This window comes from Gossypium raimondii, chromosome 13, assembly GCF_025698545.1.
Source record: "Gossypium raimondii isolate GPD5lz chromosome 13, ASM2569854v1, whole genome shotgun sequence".
NCBI classification, from domain to species: Eukaryota; Viridiplantae; Streptophyta; class Magnoliopsida; order Malvales; family Malvaceae; genus Gossypium; species Gossypium raimondii.
In genome coordinates this window covers 34351051-34367903 of record NC_068577.1, presented here as the reverse complement: position 1 = coordinate 34367903, position 16853 = coordinate 34351051, and the positions used below count along the sequence as shown (strand labels likewise).

Genomic DNA, 16853 nt, shown 5'->3' with positions numbered 1-16853 from the left:
AATCTATCCAAATAAGGTTGAAAAATTCGATTCATTAAATCCATGAAAGTAGCAGGAGCATTAGTCAAGCCAAATGGCATTACCAGAAACTCATAATGACCCTATCGAGTTCTAAAAGCAGTCTTTGGTACATCACATTCTTTAACCTTCAATTGATAATACCCGGATCTGAGGTCTATCTATGAAAACACTTCAGTACCTTTCAATTGATAAAAAAATCATCGATACGCGGCAAAGGGTATTTATTTTTAATTGTGACCTTGTTCAACTTTCTATAGTCTATGCACAATCTCAAAGAGCCGTCTTCTTTTTCACAAATAAAACAGGTGCACCCTAGGGAAACATGCTCGGTCGATAAACCCTCAGTCCAATAACTCTTGCAACTGTGCCTTTAATTCCTTTAGTTCAGCTGGTGTCATACAATATGGTGTTACTGATATCGAAGCAGTTCCAGGAATCACATCAATTACAAACTCAACTTCACGATCAGGTGGTAAACCTGGCAATTCCTTAGGAAATACATCAATAAACTCATTAACAACTGGTAATTGGTCTAGCTTCGTTTCTGAATCCCGGGTATCAATGATGTATGTTAAAAATGATTCATTACATTATCAATCTCTGAGCAGAAAAAGCTGAAATGATTCTATCAATTTCTTTCTGACTTTTAGACTCAACTGAAATTATCTCTCCTGTCTAACATTTCAAATCAATCTGTTTCTGTTTACAATTCACCACAGCATCATGCAAAGATTACCAATTCATTCTCAGAATAACATCAAATTCTCGAAAGGGTAGCAACATCAAATCAGCAGGAAATTCACAACCTTTCACTTTCAGTGGACAATTATGACACACTAAATTAACTATTACACTTTGACCTAATGGATTAGTAACTTGAATATCATAATCAGTAGATTCAACAGGTAACTTCTTTTCTGCTACTAATGCAATGCAAATATAAGAATGAGTGAACCTAGGGTCAATCAATACATACACAGTAACATCAAAAAGATAGAATGTACCAGCAATCACATCTAGAACAGTGGCGTCCTCTTCTCTTTGAATGGCATAGGTACGCGCAGGTGCTCTAGCCTCTGACCAAGTAGTAGTATCTTTTACACTCGAACGAGCAGTCCCAATGGCACTATTTGGGCCCGAATGTCTACTTCTTTGAGAAGTAGCCAATTGCTTTTCTTTATGCTCTTTATCCTCTTTTTGCAGTTGAGGACAATTCCGGATAAAATGATCAGTTGCTCCACATTTGTAACAAGCCCCCACTTTACTTCTACACTCACCAGGGTGGTATTTCCCACAATATCTGCATTTGGGCTTAGAAGTATCTTGCACACTACCCACACTAACAGCAGGTCTAGTAGTTCCTCCAAATTCTTGTTGAATTATCTTCTTTTTATTTAAACGTTCAGGCATTAAGGTAGCTCAAATGAAATCATCTTTAGACTCTTTCGCAGGTAATGCCGAAAATGATTTAGAAGAACCTCTTTTGTAAAATTCTCGATTCCGCTTATCTTGTTGCACTTTTCTGTTATACACCTCTTCCATCTTCTGTGTACGATCTAACAATACAACAAATTCTCGTATTTCAGTGCCTCTAATCATCATTCAGATTTAATCATTCAACCCTTTTTCAAATTGGATGCACATTTCTTCTTCGGTTGGTACAATTTCCTGAGCATATTTATTGAGGTATACAAATTTTTCTCTCATACTCAGCTATTGATTTGTTCCCTTGGCGCAACTCAAAGAATTCCCTCTTTTTCTTATCTAAATACCTTTTGTCGACATATTTTTTTTTAAATTCACTCTACAAGAATTCCAAGGAAATTTTTCTTTTGGCACTACAACCACTGTTGTCGACCACCAATTATATGCTTCCTCTTTCAGTGATGAAACAACACATCTCAGATAATCATTAGGGGAGCAAGCCATTTCTTCAAAAGCCCTTAGTGCATTTTGAAGCCAATATTTAGCTTTAACCGAATCATCCTCTTATCTGCCTCTAAATTCTTCAACTCCACACTTTCTGAGTTTCTCAACTAGAGTAAGTTTACTAGATTCAGTCATTGAAGGAGGTGGAGGTGCAACTAGAGGCGCTATAGATGGTACAGTAGCGGGTGGAGGTTGCTGAACCAATTTTTTTCCCTGCATGAATTCACTAAACCACTGGTTCATATATCGAAATAACATGTTTTTAAGTTCTTGTTCTTGAGCCTGAGGGATCGGGACATTACTACTCGTCCCATGTTCAGAAGTCTGTGCTCTACTATTAACTTCATCATTGTCAGCACGTTCAGATCTGTCTGACATTTTTACAATCTATAAGAAAAACAAAGGTTAGATCGGATCATACACATCACATTATCACAAATTTATAAGGCATGTATTTCTAGACATTTTACATATTACCTTCGTTCTAAAAATTGGCTAAATCGAAGCTCTGATACCACTAAATGTAACCCTTCTAACCCTAATATGTCACCAGAACAAGGTTACAGAGTATTACCAGACTTTTCAGATCAAATACGAATATTTATATCACTTAACATACATATTAGAAACTAATCATAATTACTCATATTGTCCCTTATATGAGCCTTCGGGGCCTAAAATACACATTAGAACTGAATCGGGACTAAACCGAAGAATCAGAGACTATTTCATAAAATTTCAAAATTTTCTTAGGTGTAGAGGACACACACCCGTGTAGACATTTGAAGTGGAGCACACAGACGTGTCCCAGTACGTGCCCATGCCCGTGTAACTCTCTGACTTGGGTCACACAGCCAAGCCACAAGCTGTGTGCTAGGCTGTGTGAGCATACTAACTTGTGAAATTAAGGTCCATGGGTCACACGGCTAAGCCACACACCCGTGTGCTAGGCCGTGTGTCACACACGGCTGAGACACACGCCTGTGTCTTTACTCGTGTGGATGAAAATAGGCCATTTTAAGGCCACATTTCTCACCCTTTTTTTTTCAACCTAAACACTTCAAATTTCATACTCATAGGCCATAACAAGACCTTCAATACACTCAACTCAAGCTCTAATATTGTCTCATATATCATAGCATTTAAAATTTACCATATTGATCAAAATACAAGCGTGCATATTTATGCTAATTATACTATACTATTTCAATCACCAACATGCCTATAAACTATCATTCATTTAACCATACCAAACCCATATTAAGCATGATAAACTACCTACGTATGTATATAAGTTGATTGTAAGAAAATAAACAAAATGTAATTCATATTATATACACAACCAACTTTGATCAAACCATTCCAACCCTATACATGCCATATAAACCATAATGTACGTTGCAAAAACTACCAGAACAAGTTGGATAGTGTGAATTGATGTCTTGATCCGATCTCCTGACCTCACGATAATTTACAAGGACATTAAACAACACAAGTAAACTTAATTAAGCTTAGTAAGTTCATTAGGTTAAACATAAATCTTACCAGACCTAATATAACAAATCAATAAGCAAATTATTCATGCAATCTCCCTGTCAATCACAACTTTAATCGATGAACACACTTATTTCAAATCAATTCCAATAATAACAATAAATCTGTCAATTTCAATTACATAAGTCACTTACCAAATCTTACCAAATCGGAGAACGACTTACAGATAAGAGTACATCGTTATCAAAAGCCCAAAGGCTGAACAAAAGCTCATGAGAGCTAAACAGAAACCCATAATGGTTGAACGGAAGCTCGTAAGAGCTGAGCGAAAACCCATAAGGGTTAAACAGAAGCTTAAAAGAGCTAAACAGAAACTTATATGAGTTGAATAGAAGCTAGTGAGAGCTAAACGGAAAGTAAACACGAATGTTTGCAACAAATGTTGAACCTTGATTTACTTGGGTAATTTACCACATTTTCCTCCAATGCCATCAATTTGTCAAATACCGAAGGTACTCAAATTTCGTGTTCCAAACGTTTCGAACATTCAACTTAAATTCATAACTTTAACAATATTTCACTTTCAACAATAGATATGAATAAATGCATAATACCATTCATTAATTCAATATATATATTAAGTTTAACCGTATGAACTTACCTAGTTTAAATTGTTATATTTGCAAGAGTTCAGGGACTATTCTGCTAATTTTCCTTTTTCACGAGTATCTACGGGCTCTTGATCTAAAATATAAATTTAATCATTCATTAGCATATATTTAAGTTCCAATTCACTTCACAATTAATACCCTTCAATATTTCAAAATTATACAATTACCCCAACTTTTACAACTTTTGCAATTTAGTCTCTTAACTAATTAGTATATCAATGAACTAATTTTTCTTAATTGATAATTTATCTAAACATTCTAGGCTATCATACAGCCCTTAATAAATAGAAATTTAATACCAAACCCTAATATTTAACCTTTTAGAATTTAGTCCTAAAATCAATATCTAACAAAATTTCTATGTAAAATCATCATACAACAAAATCGAAGCTCTAAATCCATGTTATTTCATCAAAACATCCATTATTCATCAATGATAACTTTCAAAACTTCCAATAAAATAAAAAATTAATGAAATAACTAGTTGGACCTAATTGTAAAGGTCTTAAAAACATAAAAATGACAAAAAAAATGACACAAACAAAACTCATTTGAAGCTATTATATGAAAACCAGCTTTATGAGCTCTTCAATGGTGTTTTTGGACAGAAAATTGATGAAGAAATTGTCTAGAAACTTTTAGATTTTCAATTTTCAATTTTAATTTCATTTATTTCCAATTTTGGAATCACATCATTTTATTATTTTTTGTGCTTATGCCGCCTCAACCATTTCATTTAGGCTAATTTACTCTTTAGGTCCTCCCTATTTATTATTTAATCCATTTAATCGCTATTTCTTTTAATTAATAAGTTTTACACCTTTTTCAATTTAGTCCTTTTAATTAGTTAACTATCAAAGCGTTAAAATTTTCTAACAAAACTTTAATACTAACTTAATGGCACTCCATAAATATTTATAAAATATTTATGGCTTGGTTTATAGAATCGAGGTCTCAATACCTCATTTTGTAAACCACTTAACCTAATAAATCCTTATAAAACACAAATTACTAATTCAATAATATTTCTAAAACCACATTTGACTCATAAATATTAAATATTAAAATTTACGAGCTTACTCGTTGGATTTGGGTGGTCTCAAACCACTATTTTTGACACCACTAAAAATCAGGCTATTACATCTTCTCTCCGGTTGTAGTTCGTCCTCTAGGCCGTAAAAAGGAAGCGTATGTAAGTTGACAAACGTGGCATGTACTCTTGCATCACAACTAACCACCCCTGAAGTTTGTTGTATGACGCATCCCAATCTTCTTGCAACTACTCCATGGCTATCTATTTAGCTAACCATGCTTTCTTGTATGACACCTTGTACTAGAATCAGACTTGCATGTCAGCAACCAAAAGTGATACAGAAATAACGGGCATGTCTATCTCCAGTGGCATGATGCAGTTGCAAATTCTTTTCACATCCTATTTGTGATGGCCTTGCATCATACGTGTAACAGTGCATGTATAAGGCCCTTCAAATTTTTGAATCGTCCACAGTTGAGTCCTCTGCATAAATATAGCTCAAACCTGCCAGTTGCACCCTTCTCCAAACCTCCAACATTCCCTAAAATATAATGTCAGTATAAACTTTATGACTTTGTAACCCACCGACACCTTCATGCTATACCACTTGATGGCAAATACGTAGTCCTCATTGATCCTGAATTGTTTCCCTACGAACAACTCTTCTAATTTGGAATCTACCACCAATCGATAAGAAGATGTTATATCTGAGTACTCAGAGAACTCGGATGCATTCGCATCGGGGTCTACACTCAACATGTGGGCCCCAAGGTTGTTTTTTATAACAATGCCACAACTTAGGTTCCCGACTAAAGAGGGTGTACATCTTCACCCTCCTCTACTTCTTCATCATCGATATCATCTCGAACCATCATTATCAGGTCATTCTTTACCATTTGCATCAGTGTCCATCACCTCTGAATGTATCTCTAAATGGGGACCCAAAATAGGGTTGTTATACGCAGTTCCACCATGGTGTGGATTTTCAGCCCATGTGGATGTCTCTCCATAACCTGACTGTTTTGCCCATCCGACATTAAGATCAAAGTTAAACTCGTATTGTTGACTTAATGGAGTGACATTTTGAATGGGCTCCACATCAGCTAACTCAGCAAACAACTCAACTGATTCAGCGTTTATGTTCCTAGTCGAGCAATAAATTGCGATCATAGTGCCCACGTTTTCATCATCTACAAGTTTCATCTCTGCATATTTGCACGAATTGGAGGAAACTGAAAATTTGTAGAATAGTTTGGACATCGCCCTTCCACAATAGAGAGCTATTTTGACATTAATCTTTTGTTTCATTTTTTCAACCTTTACATTCTTATTAAACCTCATTCCTATTTTCTGATGAGATTCAAATACACAACCAACTGTTGTTTGTAAAATTACTCCCTCGAAATGAACGTATACGGAGAATTGGTTATTCATCTTCGATACAATATTTATTTTATCTTCTCCTACTAAACACAAATCTTTCCCTTTTTTCTCTGTTGAACAAATAAAAAAAGTTCAACAAAAACCAAAACTAATACAAGATATTTGGACGGATTGGTGGGGATATATATTTTGGGTAATGTCACCTAGCAATGTCGCGAGACCACCGATGCTGCTTAACACGTTGGCGATAACAAATTTTTTCGGTCTCCTTATTTCCCTACAAAGCTATTTTTTTTAAAAAAAATTACCATTGGTGCTGCCTGACACATGGCAACACAAAAAAAAAGTAATTTTTTTAAATGCAGACACTGGTGCCACCTGATACACCTACGACAACAAAAAAATCATTTTTTTAAACTAACACCAATGCCGCTTGACACACTAGTGACAAAAAAAATCAATTTCCTTTTTAAATCTAACATTTTTTTTAAATTGACACTGGTGCAACCTAACACATTGGTGGCACCAATTTGAATTTTTTTTCTATCTGACACAACTATTCTTTTTTAATTTTACCCGATGCCGCCTGGCAAGCCAGTGGCACCCATTAAATTTTTCTTTCTTTCTTTTTTCCCTCCTTGAATACTCATATTTTTAATGGATATTTTAACAAATACATATTGGTGTAGCTTAACACAATGACGACACCCGAAAAATTATTTTTAAAAAAAATCGATGATTGATTAATGATGAGGGGGATATACTGCCGATATATCAAGCAGTACCGACAAATAATGTAAATTTCAAATCATTTTAGTATTTAATTTTTCTCTTGATATTATCGTAATTAATTAAGTAATTTTGGTTATTTTGGTTATACTGCTAAAGTATGAAGTTTATGCTGTAAATTGGTATAGCCTCAAGACTTTGTGTTACATCTCAATTTCGTAATGGACTGAACTAATATGATGCCAAGAGGAGCACCATTGAAAACCTAGCTTGAAGGCATTTTGTTGATAAAACCTTAACAAAAAACAGATACAGTCTATAGCTAGAATGGTTTCTGTAGAAGAAAATACATTACTTATTTTCAATAGGAAAAACAAATGATTAAATATTCTATGCCCTCTGTTTGTATTGGTGCGAGGAAAATGGCCTTCTGTCTAAATACCAAAGTGTAATAGCTTAAGGATTTAAATTCATACGTAAAACAATCAATAATTCTAGAATCGGTGCGCCAACAGCAAAGTCTGGCCTTCCCTAAATCAGACCTCGAAATAGAAACACTAGAAATGCTGGACCAGCCAAAAAAATAAGCCAACCACTGCTCTATCAGAGTAAGAACTGCTCTATCAGTTCTTATCTAATTGATAGCTTTCAAAGTTTCATTTTGGCAATGTTAAAATCGCCTCAAAATGTAGATTGCTAGTTTGCTTTCATCTAGAAATCTTTCTTTAGTTAGAAAGAAAGCCTACATTTTAAGTAAATTAATAACTTGACAAGCCGAAAATGAATTCTTGCAATCATGATAACTTGAATAGAACAAGAAACTAGTTAGAAACACTATCAAAATCAATAATTTTCCTTTGATAGTGTACAACATTTCTGAATCATATCCAAATTTTAGACAGTGGGAAAAATTCTAAGATTGGAAACATTGCACCAAATTTTGGCAGAATGCAAGCGACCAACTCAAAGAAAACCTTTTGATTGAGGTAAACTGTTCATACTGATTACAGAAATTCCCCAGCAAACATTTCATAACAGAATCTTCAACCAATCCAATTGATCATAAAGAAAACCTTAAGCAGAAAATCTTAGGTCCATTTCTTATTAAACCACATATTCTATACCAACCAAAGCAACTTCAATCAAATACCAAGTGATTCCAACTAAATCAATAACATGTATATCTTAACAGATATATAAGTATCCACAATTTGTTAAGTGTTACAAGTGCTACTGTCTGACTTTGTATTACATCTCAATTTATTTTCAGTCATTTTTCCAAGCAATCATTCTATCCATCTGACAAAAAAAACAAAAACAAAATAAATACAGATACTCATGAATTATCAACTTAACATGAATTATTATTACCCATATCGACCAGTTGATGCACAAACAAGAGCACCATTGTATAACAGGATATGTACGCATCTAGGCTGCTTCCGGCGTGCTGCTCCCCTACCATCTCTTATATTCACAAACCGTGCATATCCCCTGATATCAAATCCAACAAAAGATATACATATAAGAACAAATGAAAACAGAGATCTCTATCCAAATGAATAAAAAGAAAGTCAAGCAATCTTGAAAGAAACAAAAGACCACCATGAAACAGCAACAGGGCCGAGCGGATGAAGAAGAAGAAGCAGACTGCTGATGAGTGATGAAGAAGCAGTTGTGGCGGCCGAAAGGAAGGAAAAAGTTATGGAATCAGAAGAAATCAGAAGAAGCAGTTAGGAGGGTAAAACAGGGTAGAAGAAATTGGGAGAACTTAATACGCAACAAAACTGAGCTTTTCTTCCGGAATAAAAATCGGTGGATTTTGGAGATTAGGTCTGTAATGTATTAAACCCGTAATAGCAATACACTGAACCAAACAAAAGATTAAAGTGAAATTAAGTGGGACCCACCGGTAGCCAATACACCCAACCAAACATGCTGTAAGATCAAAGAATACAATAATTCAGTAAAAAACAAAAAAAAAACTTCCGATCGTTTATTTCTTTCGTATAAAAAACCCATTTTTGCAAAAAGGAAAAAGGTTAAATCACGTGGGGGCCAAGTATGTAAACCTATCATAACCACACTGTGGTACTAGAAAGAAAAAAATTGACAGTGAAGCACCTGAAAATTCATCTCCAGCCCAGCCCCTCCTGCATGTTGCCACGTGTACCCTGCCCTTCTCAAAATTTTGGCGGGTGTGTTTTTTCACTCATTCACAGTGGAGCGGCGCTCAGCTGTCACCACTAGGGGGTCATTCCCGTCTTTTTATCACCCCCTCTGTCTAGGGTTTGTTGCTCTGACAACCTCTCGCTCCCTGTCCCTTCTTCATTTTCTACATTTTTGTTTTCTCTTCTCTCTTTCTCTATTTGCAAATTTTAGCTTTTCTCTTTTCATTTTTGAGTTTCTGGGTTTTGTTCTTTGAGAGCAAAATCTTCTCTCCTTTTCTCTGTTTTTTTTCGTCTCAGTAAATGAGAAAGGTTTATGATTGTTAAGTTGGTTTTTCTTTGCCCATCAAGCTTTGAATAGGTTTTCTTTTTCTTTTCACTTTATCATTCTGTTTGAACCAAATATATCTGTAGAGTTGCTTCATGGGTGTAATGGATCTGAGAGCAAAGGTGGATCATAAAAAAAAAATCATCTTCAATGCTTCGAAGTTTTTCATTTCTTTTTTCAACCTATTGTTTCTTTTCTTTTTAATTTACTGATTAGATCTGTATTTATTATTCAGAAATCATGGAGTGAAGATATGATGAGTGAGAGCAACAAGAAGTTTTGTACTGATTGCAAAACCACAAAAACCCCTCTTTGGAGAGGTGGCCCTGCTGGCCCCAAGGTATTTTTTTTATCCTTCCATTTTCATCTCTCTCTCACACACATCTTTTTGAAGTTTGGGTTTATTTCCTTTTTTCTTTTAAAATCATCAGCATGAGTCCTTCTCTGGCAAAAGCTCTCATCTTTTTTCATACATATATTTGCTTCTTTTTAAGTTGATGAGTCTTCATCCCGTTTGATTGTTTTGGTTAATAATAATCATAACCAAATCTATTACTTTGCTTTATTTGAAATTTATTGATTGTTTTGTTTTTTTGCTTTTTGGGGGGTAATTTCAGTCACTGTGCAATGCATGTGGAATCAGATACAGGAAAAAAAGGAGAGCAATGTTGGGTTTGAACAAAGGAATAGAGAAGAAGAAGAAGGAGATATCACATTCACCATCATCAGATAGTAGCAGCTCTAGTGCTCCAACAAATGATGGTGGTGGTGAGAATCTGAGTGCCAACTTAAATGGATTGAGCGAGAGTGTGAAGATGAGATTATTTGCTTTGGGCAGTGAAGTTTTGTTGCAAACCTCATCGTCTTTATCTGGGGTGGTAAAGAAACAAAGGTGCCAAAGGAGAAGGAAGTTGGGAGAGGAAGAACAAGCTGCAATTTCTCTGATGGCATTGTCGTGTGACACAGTTTTTGCGTAAAATATGAAACAGATAGACAAAACAAAACAAACGAAATGGGGGTTTCAAAAAGGAGGGGGGGAAAACACTAACCGAAAAAGCTGTTTCTTCATTTTGTCTTTTTTTTGCCTGGGATTTTCCTTATTAGTGAAATGAAAAAAACCCATGTTATTGACTGCTGCTGCTTCTTTTTTTTTTTTTTTTACGTAAGAGAGAGTTGAGGGAAGTAATGTTTTTTGGGATGGCTGATGATGGTTCAATCATAATGTAAATAGTAGATCGAGAATCAATGAGAATGAGAATTTAATCTTTGGTTATTCATACCTTATGCAAACAAATTTAGTGGCGTATTTTTGTTACGAAAGATGATTGTAGTATGTAGCATGTAGATTGTTGAGAGGAAGTTCATCTTGGGGAATGGTAGTTGATCTTTTCGGGTTTGGTGATGGGCTGAAGTAGGGGTGAGCAAAATTCGATTTGACTCGAAAAAATTGAAAAAAAATTCGAATTTTGAGTTAAACGAATCGAGTTATTCGAGTTAATCGAGTTATTCGAATCAACTCGAATTTTTTTTTCGAATTTCAAGTTTGAATCGAGTTGAGTTTTCGAATTCGAATAACTCGAATAATTCGAATATCAAACTATAATATTTACATTTTTACCTTAAACTCCCAAACTTTTTTTATTTTTCCCTCAAAACTTTTACTTCTTCTCAGTTCCCCCCAAAACTTTTACTCCCCTCCCCTCCCAACCCCCCAATCTATCCAAAATCCATTTCCCACCAAAATTTTACTCTCCCATTTACTTTTTCTCAAAATTTTACTTCAAAAAACTCTCAAAACCTTTTATTTTCCCCCAAAATTTTTACTCCCTCTCACTTTTCCCATAAAACATTTATTCTCTTTCCATCCCACCTCCGATCTACCCCAAACCCTCCCCCTCTCCAATTTTTTTTTAATATTTTCCTTCCAAAATTTTACTCCCTCTATTTACTTTCCCTCAAACTTTTATTCCCCAAAACTTCTTATTTTTCCCCTAAACTTACTTCTCACCCTTTACTCTCAAAGAAAAAAATCAAAATTATCCAAAAAATAATCACTAAGTATAAATAGTAATAATTTTATTTATATCTACTATTTATATTATTAAATTAAATTTCACATTTTATATTATTTATATTATTGAATTATTTAGTCATATTGAATATTTATATTAAAATTGAATTATTAATTATGCTATAAAATATTCATGTTAAAATTTTATATTGGTATCAATTTCACATTTTATTTTAAAATAAATTTTATTAAAAAATCATATTTTTACATTTAATATATTTTTAATTCCAAAATACATAGTGACAAGAATCAAGATAATTGAAACAACTAAGCAAGCAAAGAAGCTAACCAAGATATATAAAAATTAATAAATAAATTATGAGGTGATGAAAGTTAATAAAAAATTGATTAAGGTGGTCAAATTTTATTACGATGGGTGACAATGGTTACAAGGACCCAAAATTATTTTTTAAAATTTAACTCGAACAAATATATTCGATTCGATTCGATTCGAATTCCATCTCACTCGACTCGATTCGGGAAAACTTCAAATAAAGTTAGGATGATAAAACGAGATTCGAAAACTCAATTAACTCGAAAATTTTCGATTCGATTCGATTCGATTCGATCGAATGCTCACCCTAGCCTGAAGTGGCCTCAAGAGTGAAGTAATATCGCCTAAACCCAACGCTTTTCCTGCCTGCCCATTTAAGCCCCAAATGGAATTTTTCCTTCATTTCAGAGGCTAAACTATCTGACACTTGGAATTTCTTCAATTAAAACTGGAATTTGGAATGATAAATCAATAAACAAAAGGGATTCGCCTAATTCTATTTACGTTAAAATGTGATGGTAGTCCCTATACTTATAGATTTGGTCTCTATAAGCTTGGTAGAGTGGTCATTGGTGTACTTGGTAGGAGAGATGAAAAAATTGTGGTAGAGGTGAAAAATGGAAGGAAAGAAAATAAAACATTTTTAAAATGCATACTTTTTAATTAACATGGACATCTCTTTCATTTTCTCCTCTCATCATTTCAATTTAGAAGTGTTAATTTTTATGCATTAGGATGAAAAATGATCTCTCTTCTTTTTTTTCCCTCACTTTTCTTCCTAACCAAGTACACTCAAAATTTATTTTCTTTCTACTTTTTCTTTCTTCCCTCTCATCCCTTAACTTTTTCACCCAACCAAGCACATCCTAGTCTAATCATTATCATTGTTGGTAGTTTCTATATAAGTAGGGCAATTTTACCAAAATTTCAAGTTGACAAATTTTAACATATACTACTTACAATTTGTAACCCGATTGAAATTTTTAAATAAAAAGGTAATTAAGTTATAGATAAACTTTAACCTCTGCAGGCTACGAATAATTATAAGGAACAAAAAATTCCAAACAGAGAAATGCTTTCATTGAGAGTTGAACTCAAGACCTCCCGCTTACTAAACGGGTGCTCTAACTAACTGAGCTACGAAAGCAGTGGACTTTAACATCGAAAATAACTTATAATACAAAAAAAATTTGCAGTTGACCATGAACTGTAATGCAAAATAACAGATTGCTAGGCTATACATATTATGACTTTCAGCCTTTGGATCTCAATCCTCATGGCAACTGCATATGCATACATTACAATGTGGATTTATGTGCCATCTCTTTGAAATTAAAAGAATTGATACAAGGTAATACATATATATATATAGCCAAACACCTCATCTCCTCATGGGAATCCCCTAAAGCTAGAAATTCCCACCCAGGGAATTTTAAAGAATCAATATCAGCTCCTTTCCTTTCTCAAGGAAAAAGAATACATCATAACTTATAAAGTCTATTATAGATCAATCCTCTAAACGCGATTCAAACACCCGCCTCTTCCTCTTCTTGAAAGGACAACCCAAGAATTGAAGAGTAAGAAAATAAGTAATCATGACGGTAAAGTCGTATGCATATGGGGTATTCAAAATCCCCCCATGCTCATGCTGCTGACCAAGGAAATTGCTGATTCTCGATAATGTAAAGTAATGGGCTCTCACCGCTGGTCAAACTGGAAATCATCAACGAAAAAAACATGCATGCGAATCAAAAGATTATCTCCTTGAGGATTAGGAGGACCAACATGACAAAGCACATTATAACGAGCACTGTAGCACACATCACCATGCCTCCCTGTTTCTGTGTTCTCTCTGCCTGCAACTCGAATTCATACAAGAATTTAGAATGATTCCCAGAAAACATGTAAATGAAGATCAATAATTGGAGGAAGACAAGACCTTCTGTAGTTGTTTGAGGCCTTCTTCAACTGTAGTTGCAACATTTTGAATGTTGTAGTCTATCCTATCCACAATGGTACCCTGTTTTGGAGATTGCATTTAATGACTCTGGAACACGTTTGTAACTTACAATTAATGCTAGATGGATCATTACCTGATCAATCACAAGAACTGACAGATCTTTCATAATCTGAGCAAGCTCATTTACAGACTCCACAACCTACACAAACAATTTTAATACAAGCATAAATAATTCATTTCGGATGGCTATGAAAGCAGCATCAGATGAAAAAAAGATCAAGAGCAATGAACTTGCCTGTTGAATCTCCCTTTCCCTCTCAACTGAAAGTGCCTCATTTTGTTTTAACTTTGCCATCTGATGCTCACTAAATATCTAAATGACATCATTATGAAATGTTAGAATCTGACACTAAACTGGAATCAGATAAAAGACACAAATCCATCAAAACCTAATATAATTATACAGGGGAAAGATAAGGAAGTTAAACTAGGCACATTTTGGAGCTTGATTCTCACATGATTATCAAGATCCTAACATGCTATTTGGCATTCACCACCACATACATGAGTTTCGTGAAATGTGTTTGGATTGATCGTATATTACAAAAGAAAAAAGGTTTAAAGAACCAGTATACCATATCATCCAAGTCATCATTTTCTGCATAAGACCTATTTCCATTTATATTCATCTCTAGATCAACTCCATCCTGGCCCTACAATAGAAACCAGTAATTTAGTTACATTAAAGAAATGCACAGAATGCATTATAATAAGACTGGAAAACACAGAAATGAATGGAAAGAGTTTGAAATTGAAATTGTATGACCATTTGGCATGTCAAACTACAACCAAACATTATGCAATATTGCATTGCCAAGAAGGAAATTTCTTTCTATACCTCTGTTTGCTGCCTGAGGCGCTTCAAATAAGTTGATTGCTTCTTCCGGAGCTCCATTGATAGGTTCTGAAGGTCAGTAGCAAGTTGACGCTGCCAAAAAGGAGAGAAACATGAAAAACAAGAAATGTAAACAAAAGAACAGTTCAGAATAGCACATCATTCAAGAGCATAAAAGCTTAAAATTATGTCAGAGGGCATGCCAAATAAAGCCCTGAACATCGGACATTATTATCTTCCTTTCAGCAATGACATATGCGTAAGGGCTAGAAAGTCAAAGATGACCTTTTATCTCACCATCACTAAGCCTTACCTGGACATTTTTCCTAACATTTGAATCCTCAGAAGGTCCAGATGCAGAGAGTTTTTGTAATCTCTTCTCTGATTTCCTCAACAGATAAGTTATCTCATGGGTAAGAGACTCAATAATGCGTTGATCTTCTTTACCATCACCAAATGAAGGCATTAAAGCCTTTGCATGAGCCTTAGCCAACTCAGCCATTTTTGTCCGTGCACGTTGCACATTTGCTGCTATTTCTTCAGACACATCTACCCAAGCTGGTGGTAGACCCACTGTAACTGCACCATTACTGCAACAAGCAAACAACACCTTATTGTCCTACTACAGAGTTATATGATCATTCAAACAGAGATATAGACGTACTTATAACTATTTGAATGAGAACATGAACTTCACAAGAAAACCCAATTGTAGTTTATGTCTACATTCCCTCATTGCAAAACTTTGATCTTTCATTGCACTGCATAAACCGCCTCATAATCTTTGTAGCTCTTTCCATATCATTTGAAATATCTCACAGCTAAATCATTCTTGTAAGAATTATTCAAGGATTACCAACAAATTCAATCATAAGCATCCTCGAAACAGTTTATAATCTAACACTCCTGCTCAGCCTAAACTATACCAATTTTACTGAAAATAAAATGAGACAAATTCAGCTCAAGTAAGCTAACTAATTATATTTAGATAAATTCACGCATAAGTAAAAGAAAAGCAACTATTGCTCTCGATCTTGAAATTTTTTTTTTTAATCTTATATTGAAAACTAATAGTTGCAAACGTTGAATTACCTTGAATTTCCAGGATCCTCGGTACTTAGAGGAGTATAAGAACGATTTGGATGGAGCAACGAAGTACTAACCATCTCGATCACCGGTCCTCCACCGGAGCTCTTGGTCGCCGCAGACGATGCCGACGAACTCGCCGGAAGTCTAACACTCTTCAACGCATCCCTGTATTTCCTGAATAGCAGCGACCGGTTCCTCGTCGCCATAGCTCTAAAACGAAAATATATATTTAACTAAAAATTTTAAAAAAAATGAATCTAAATCTAGATTCAGATTTAGAATTTAGAATTTAGAGATCTAAAAATTGAGGTTTTGTCATGGCGGAGCTAGAGAAAGCAAAAAAGAGGGATGGACACGTAATTGGCCGTTAAGTGGGCAGTTGATCAGAGACGAACGGTAGAGTCAAGCGCCGGCGAAGCTGAGGAGGAACTACCAATAAAGTAAAACTACAAAGAAGAAATGATACGGTTGGCTTGGCGTGGGGACTTCTCTCTTTCTCTTTTTTTGGCTTGTTTTTTAATTTTATTAGGCTTAATGTTGCAGATTAGAAGTATGATTAATGTTTTAAACACTTATTCTATCTTCAATTTAGTCGGGTTCAATTCGTATGGTCGGGTCCTACGCTACAGTGAATTTTTTCGGCCGGGTCGAGAATTCGAGATCCGCATCCACCTTATGCCAGCCGAACTTTTTAGGTTTACCTCCGAAGTAACTAAATTATTAGTATGTTTACGTTTTAGTTATTTAATTTTAAAAAATTACAAAATGGTTACTATATTATTTGAAAGTTTTTATTTAAGCCACTTAG

At 34.7% G+C, this 16853-nt stretch overlaps 3 protein-coding genes, 1 long non-coding RNA gene and 1 other non-coding gene across 6 annotated transcripts; 1 reads left to right on the top strand and 4 right to left on the bottom strand.

Moving 5' to 3' along the window:
- Positions 1-362: 362 nt before the first annotated feature.
- On the bottom strand, positions 363-1431 carry LOC128036176 (uncharacterized). Its single transcript, XM_052627074.1, has 2 exons — positions 874-1431; positions 363-509 (listed from the first exon to the last, which is right to left on the bottom strand). The coding sequence occupies exons 1-2, from the start codon at positions 1429-1431 to the stop codon at positions 363-365; spliced, it is 705 nt and encodes a 234-aa protein (XP_052483034.1).
- Positions 1432-8382: 6951 nt separating this feature from the next.
- On the bottom strand, positions 8383-9395 carry LOC105784161 (uncharacterized). The gene is made up of 2 exons (XR_008192654.1): positions 8866-9395; positions 8383-8754 (listed from the first exon to the last, which is right to left on the bottom strand). It is a non-coding gene; the product is annotated as an uncharacterized LOC105784161 (long non-coding RNA).
- A 129-nt stretch (positions 9396-9524) lies between these two features.
- LOC105784160 (GATA transcription factor 15) lies at positions 9525-11050 on the top strand. Of its 2 annotated transcripts, none has more exons than XM_052626208.1 (3): positions 9525-9789; positions 9992-10096; positions 10374-11050. In XM_052626208.1, exons 2-3 carry the CDS (start codon positions 10010-10012, stop codon positions 10731-10733), a joined length of 447 nt encoding a protein of 148 aa, XP_052482168.1. In that variant the 5' UTR covers positions 9525-9789; positions 9992-10009; the 3' UTR covers positions 10734-11050. The 2 variants fall into 2 exon arrangements, with proteins under 2 accessions (XP_052482168.1, XP_012465413.1); XM_012609959.2 differs by having other exon boundaries at positions 9527-9878.
- A 2109-nt stretch (positions 11051-13159) lies between these two features.
- Positions 13160-16575, bottom strand: LOC105783866 (syntaxin-43). Its single transcript, XM_012609555.2, has 8 exons — positions 16049-16575; positions 15270-15546; positions 14960-15049; positions 14697-14774; positions 14357-14434; positions 14195-14260; positions 14041-14121; positions 13160-13957 (listed from the first exon to the last, which is right to left on the bottom strand). Exons 1-8 carry the CDS (start codon positions 16249-16251, stop codon positions 13850-13852), a joined length of 981 nt encoding a protein of 326 aa, XP_012465009.1. The 5' UTR covers positions 16252-16575; the 3' UTR covers positions 13160-13849.
- On the bottom strand, positions 13175-13248 carry TRNAT-AGU (transfer RNA threonine (anticodon AGU)). Its single transcript has one exon. It is a non-coding gene; the product is annotated as a tRNA-Thr (tRNA).
- Positions 16576-16853: the final 278 nt, after the last annotated feature.

Excerpts from the sequence above, each read along its gene's own strand:
- LOC128036176 (XM_052627074.1), bottom strand. The coding sequence starts at position 1,431 with ATGCCTGAACGTTTAAATAAAAAGAAGATAATTCAACAAGAATTTGGA. Across the intron at positions 510-873 it reads CTAATCCATTAGGTCAAAGT|GAATTGCCAGGTTTACCACC; the intron begins GTAATAGTTAAT and ends GTATTTCCTAAG.
- LOC105784160 (XM_012609959.2), top strand. The coding sequence starts at position 9,852 with ATGGGTGTAATGGATCTGAGAGCAAAG. Across the intron at positions 9,879-9,991 it reads TAATGGATCTGAGAGCAAAG|AAATCATGGAGTGAAGATAT; the intron begins GTGGATCATAAA and ends TTTATTATTCAG. Across the intron at positions 10,097-10,373 it reads GTGGCCCTGCTGGCCCCAAG|TCACTGTGCAATGCATGTGG; the intron begins GTATTTTTTTTA and ends GGGTAATTTCAG.
- LOC105783866 (XM_012609555.2), bottom strand. The coding sequence starts at position 16,251 with ATGGCGACGAGGAACCGGTCGCTGCTATTCAGGAAATACAGGGATGCG. Across the intron at positions 14,435-14,696 it reads ATGATGACTTGGATGATATG|ATATTTAGTGAGCATCAGAT; the intron begins GTATACTGGTTC and ends GATGTCATTTAG. Across the intron at positions 13,958-14,040 it reads GCCTCAAACAACTACAGAAG|GCAGAGAGAACACAGAAACA; the intron begins GTCTTGTCTTCC and ends TTCGAGTTGCAG.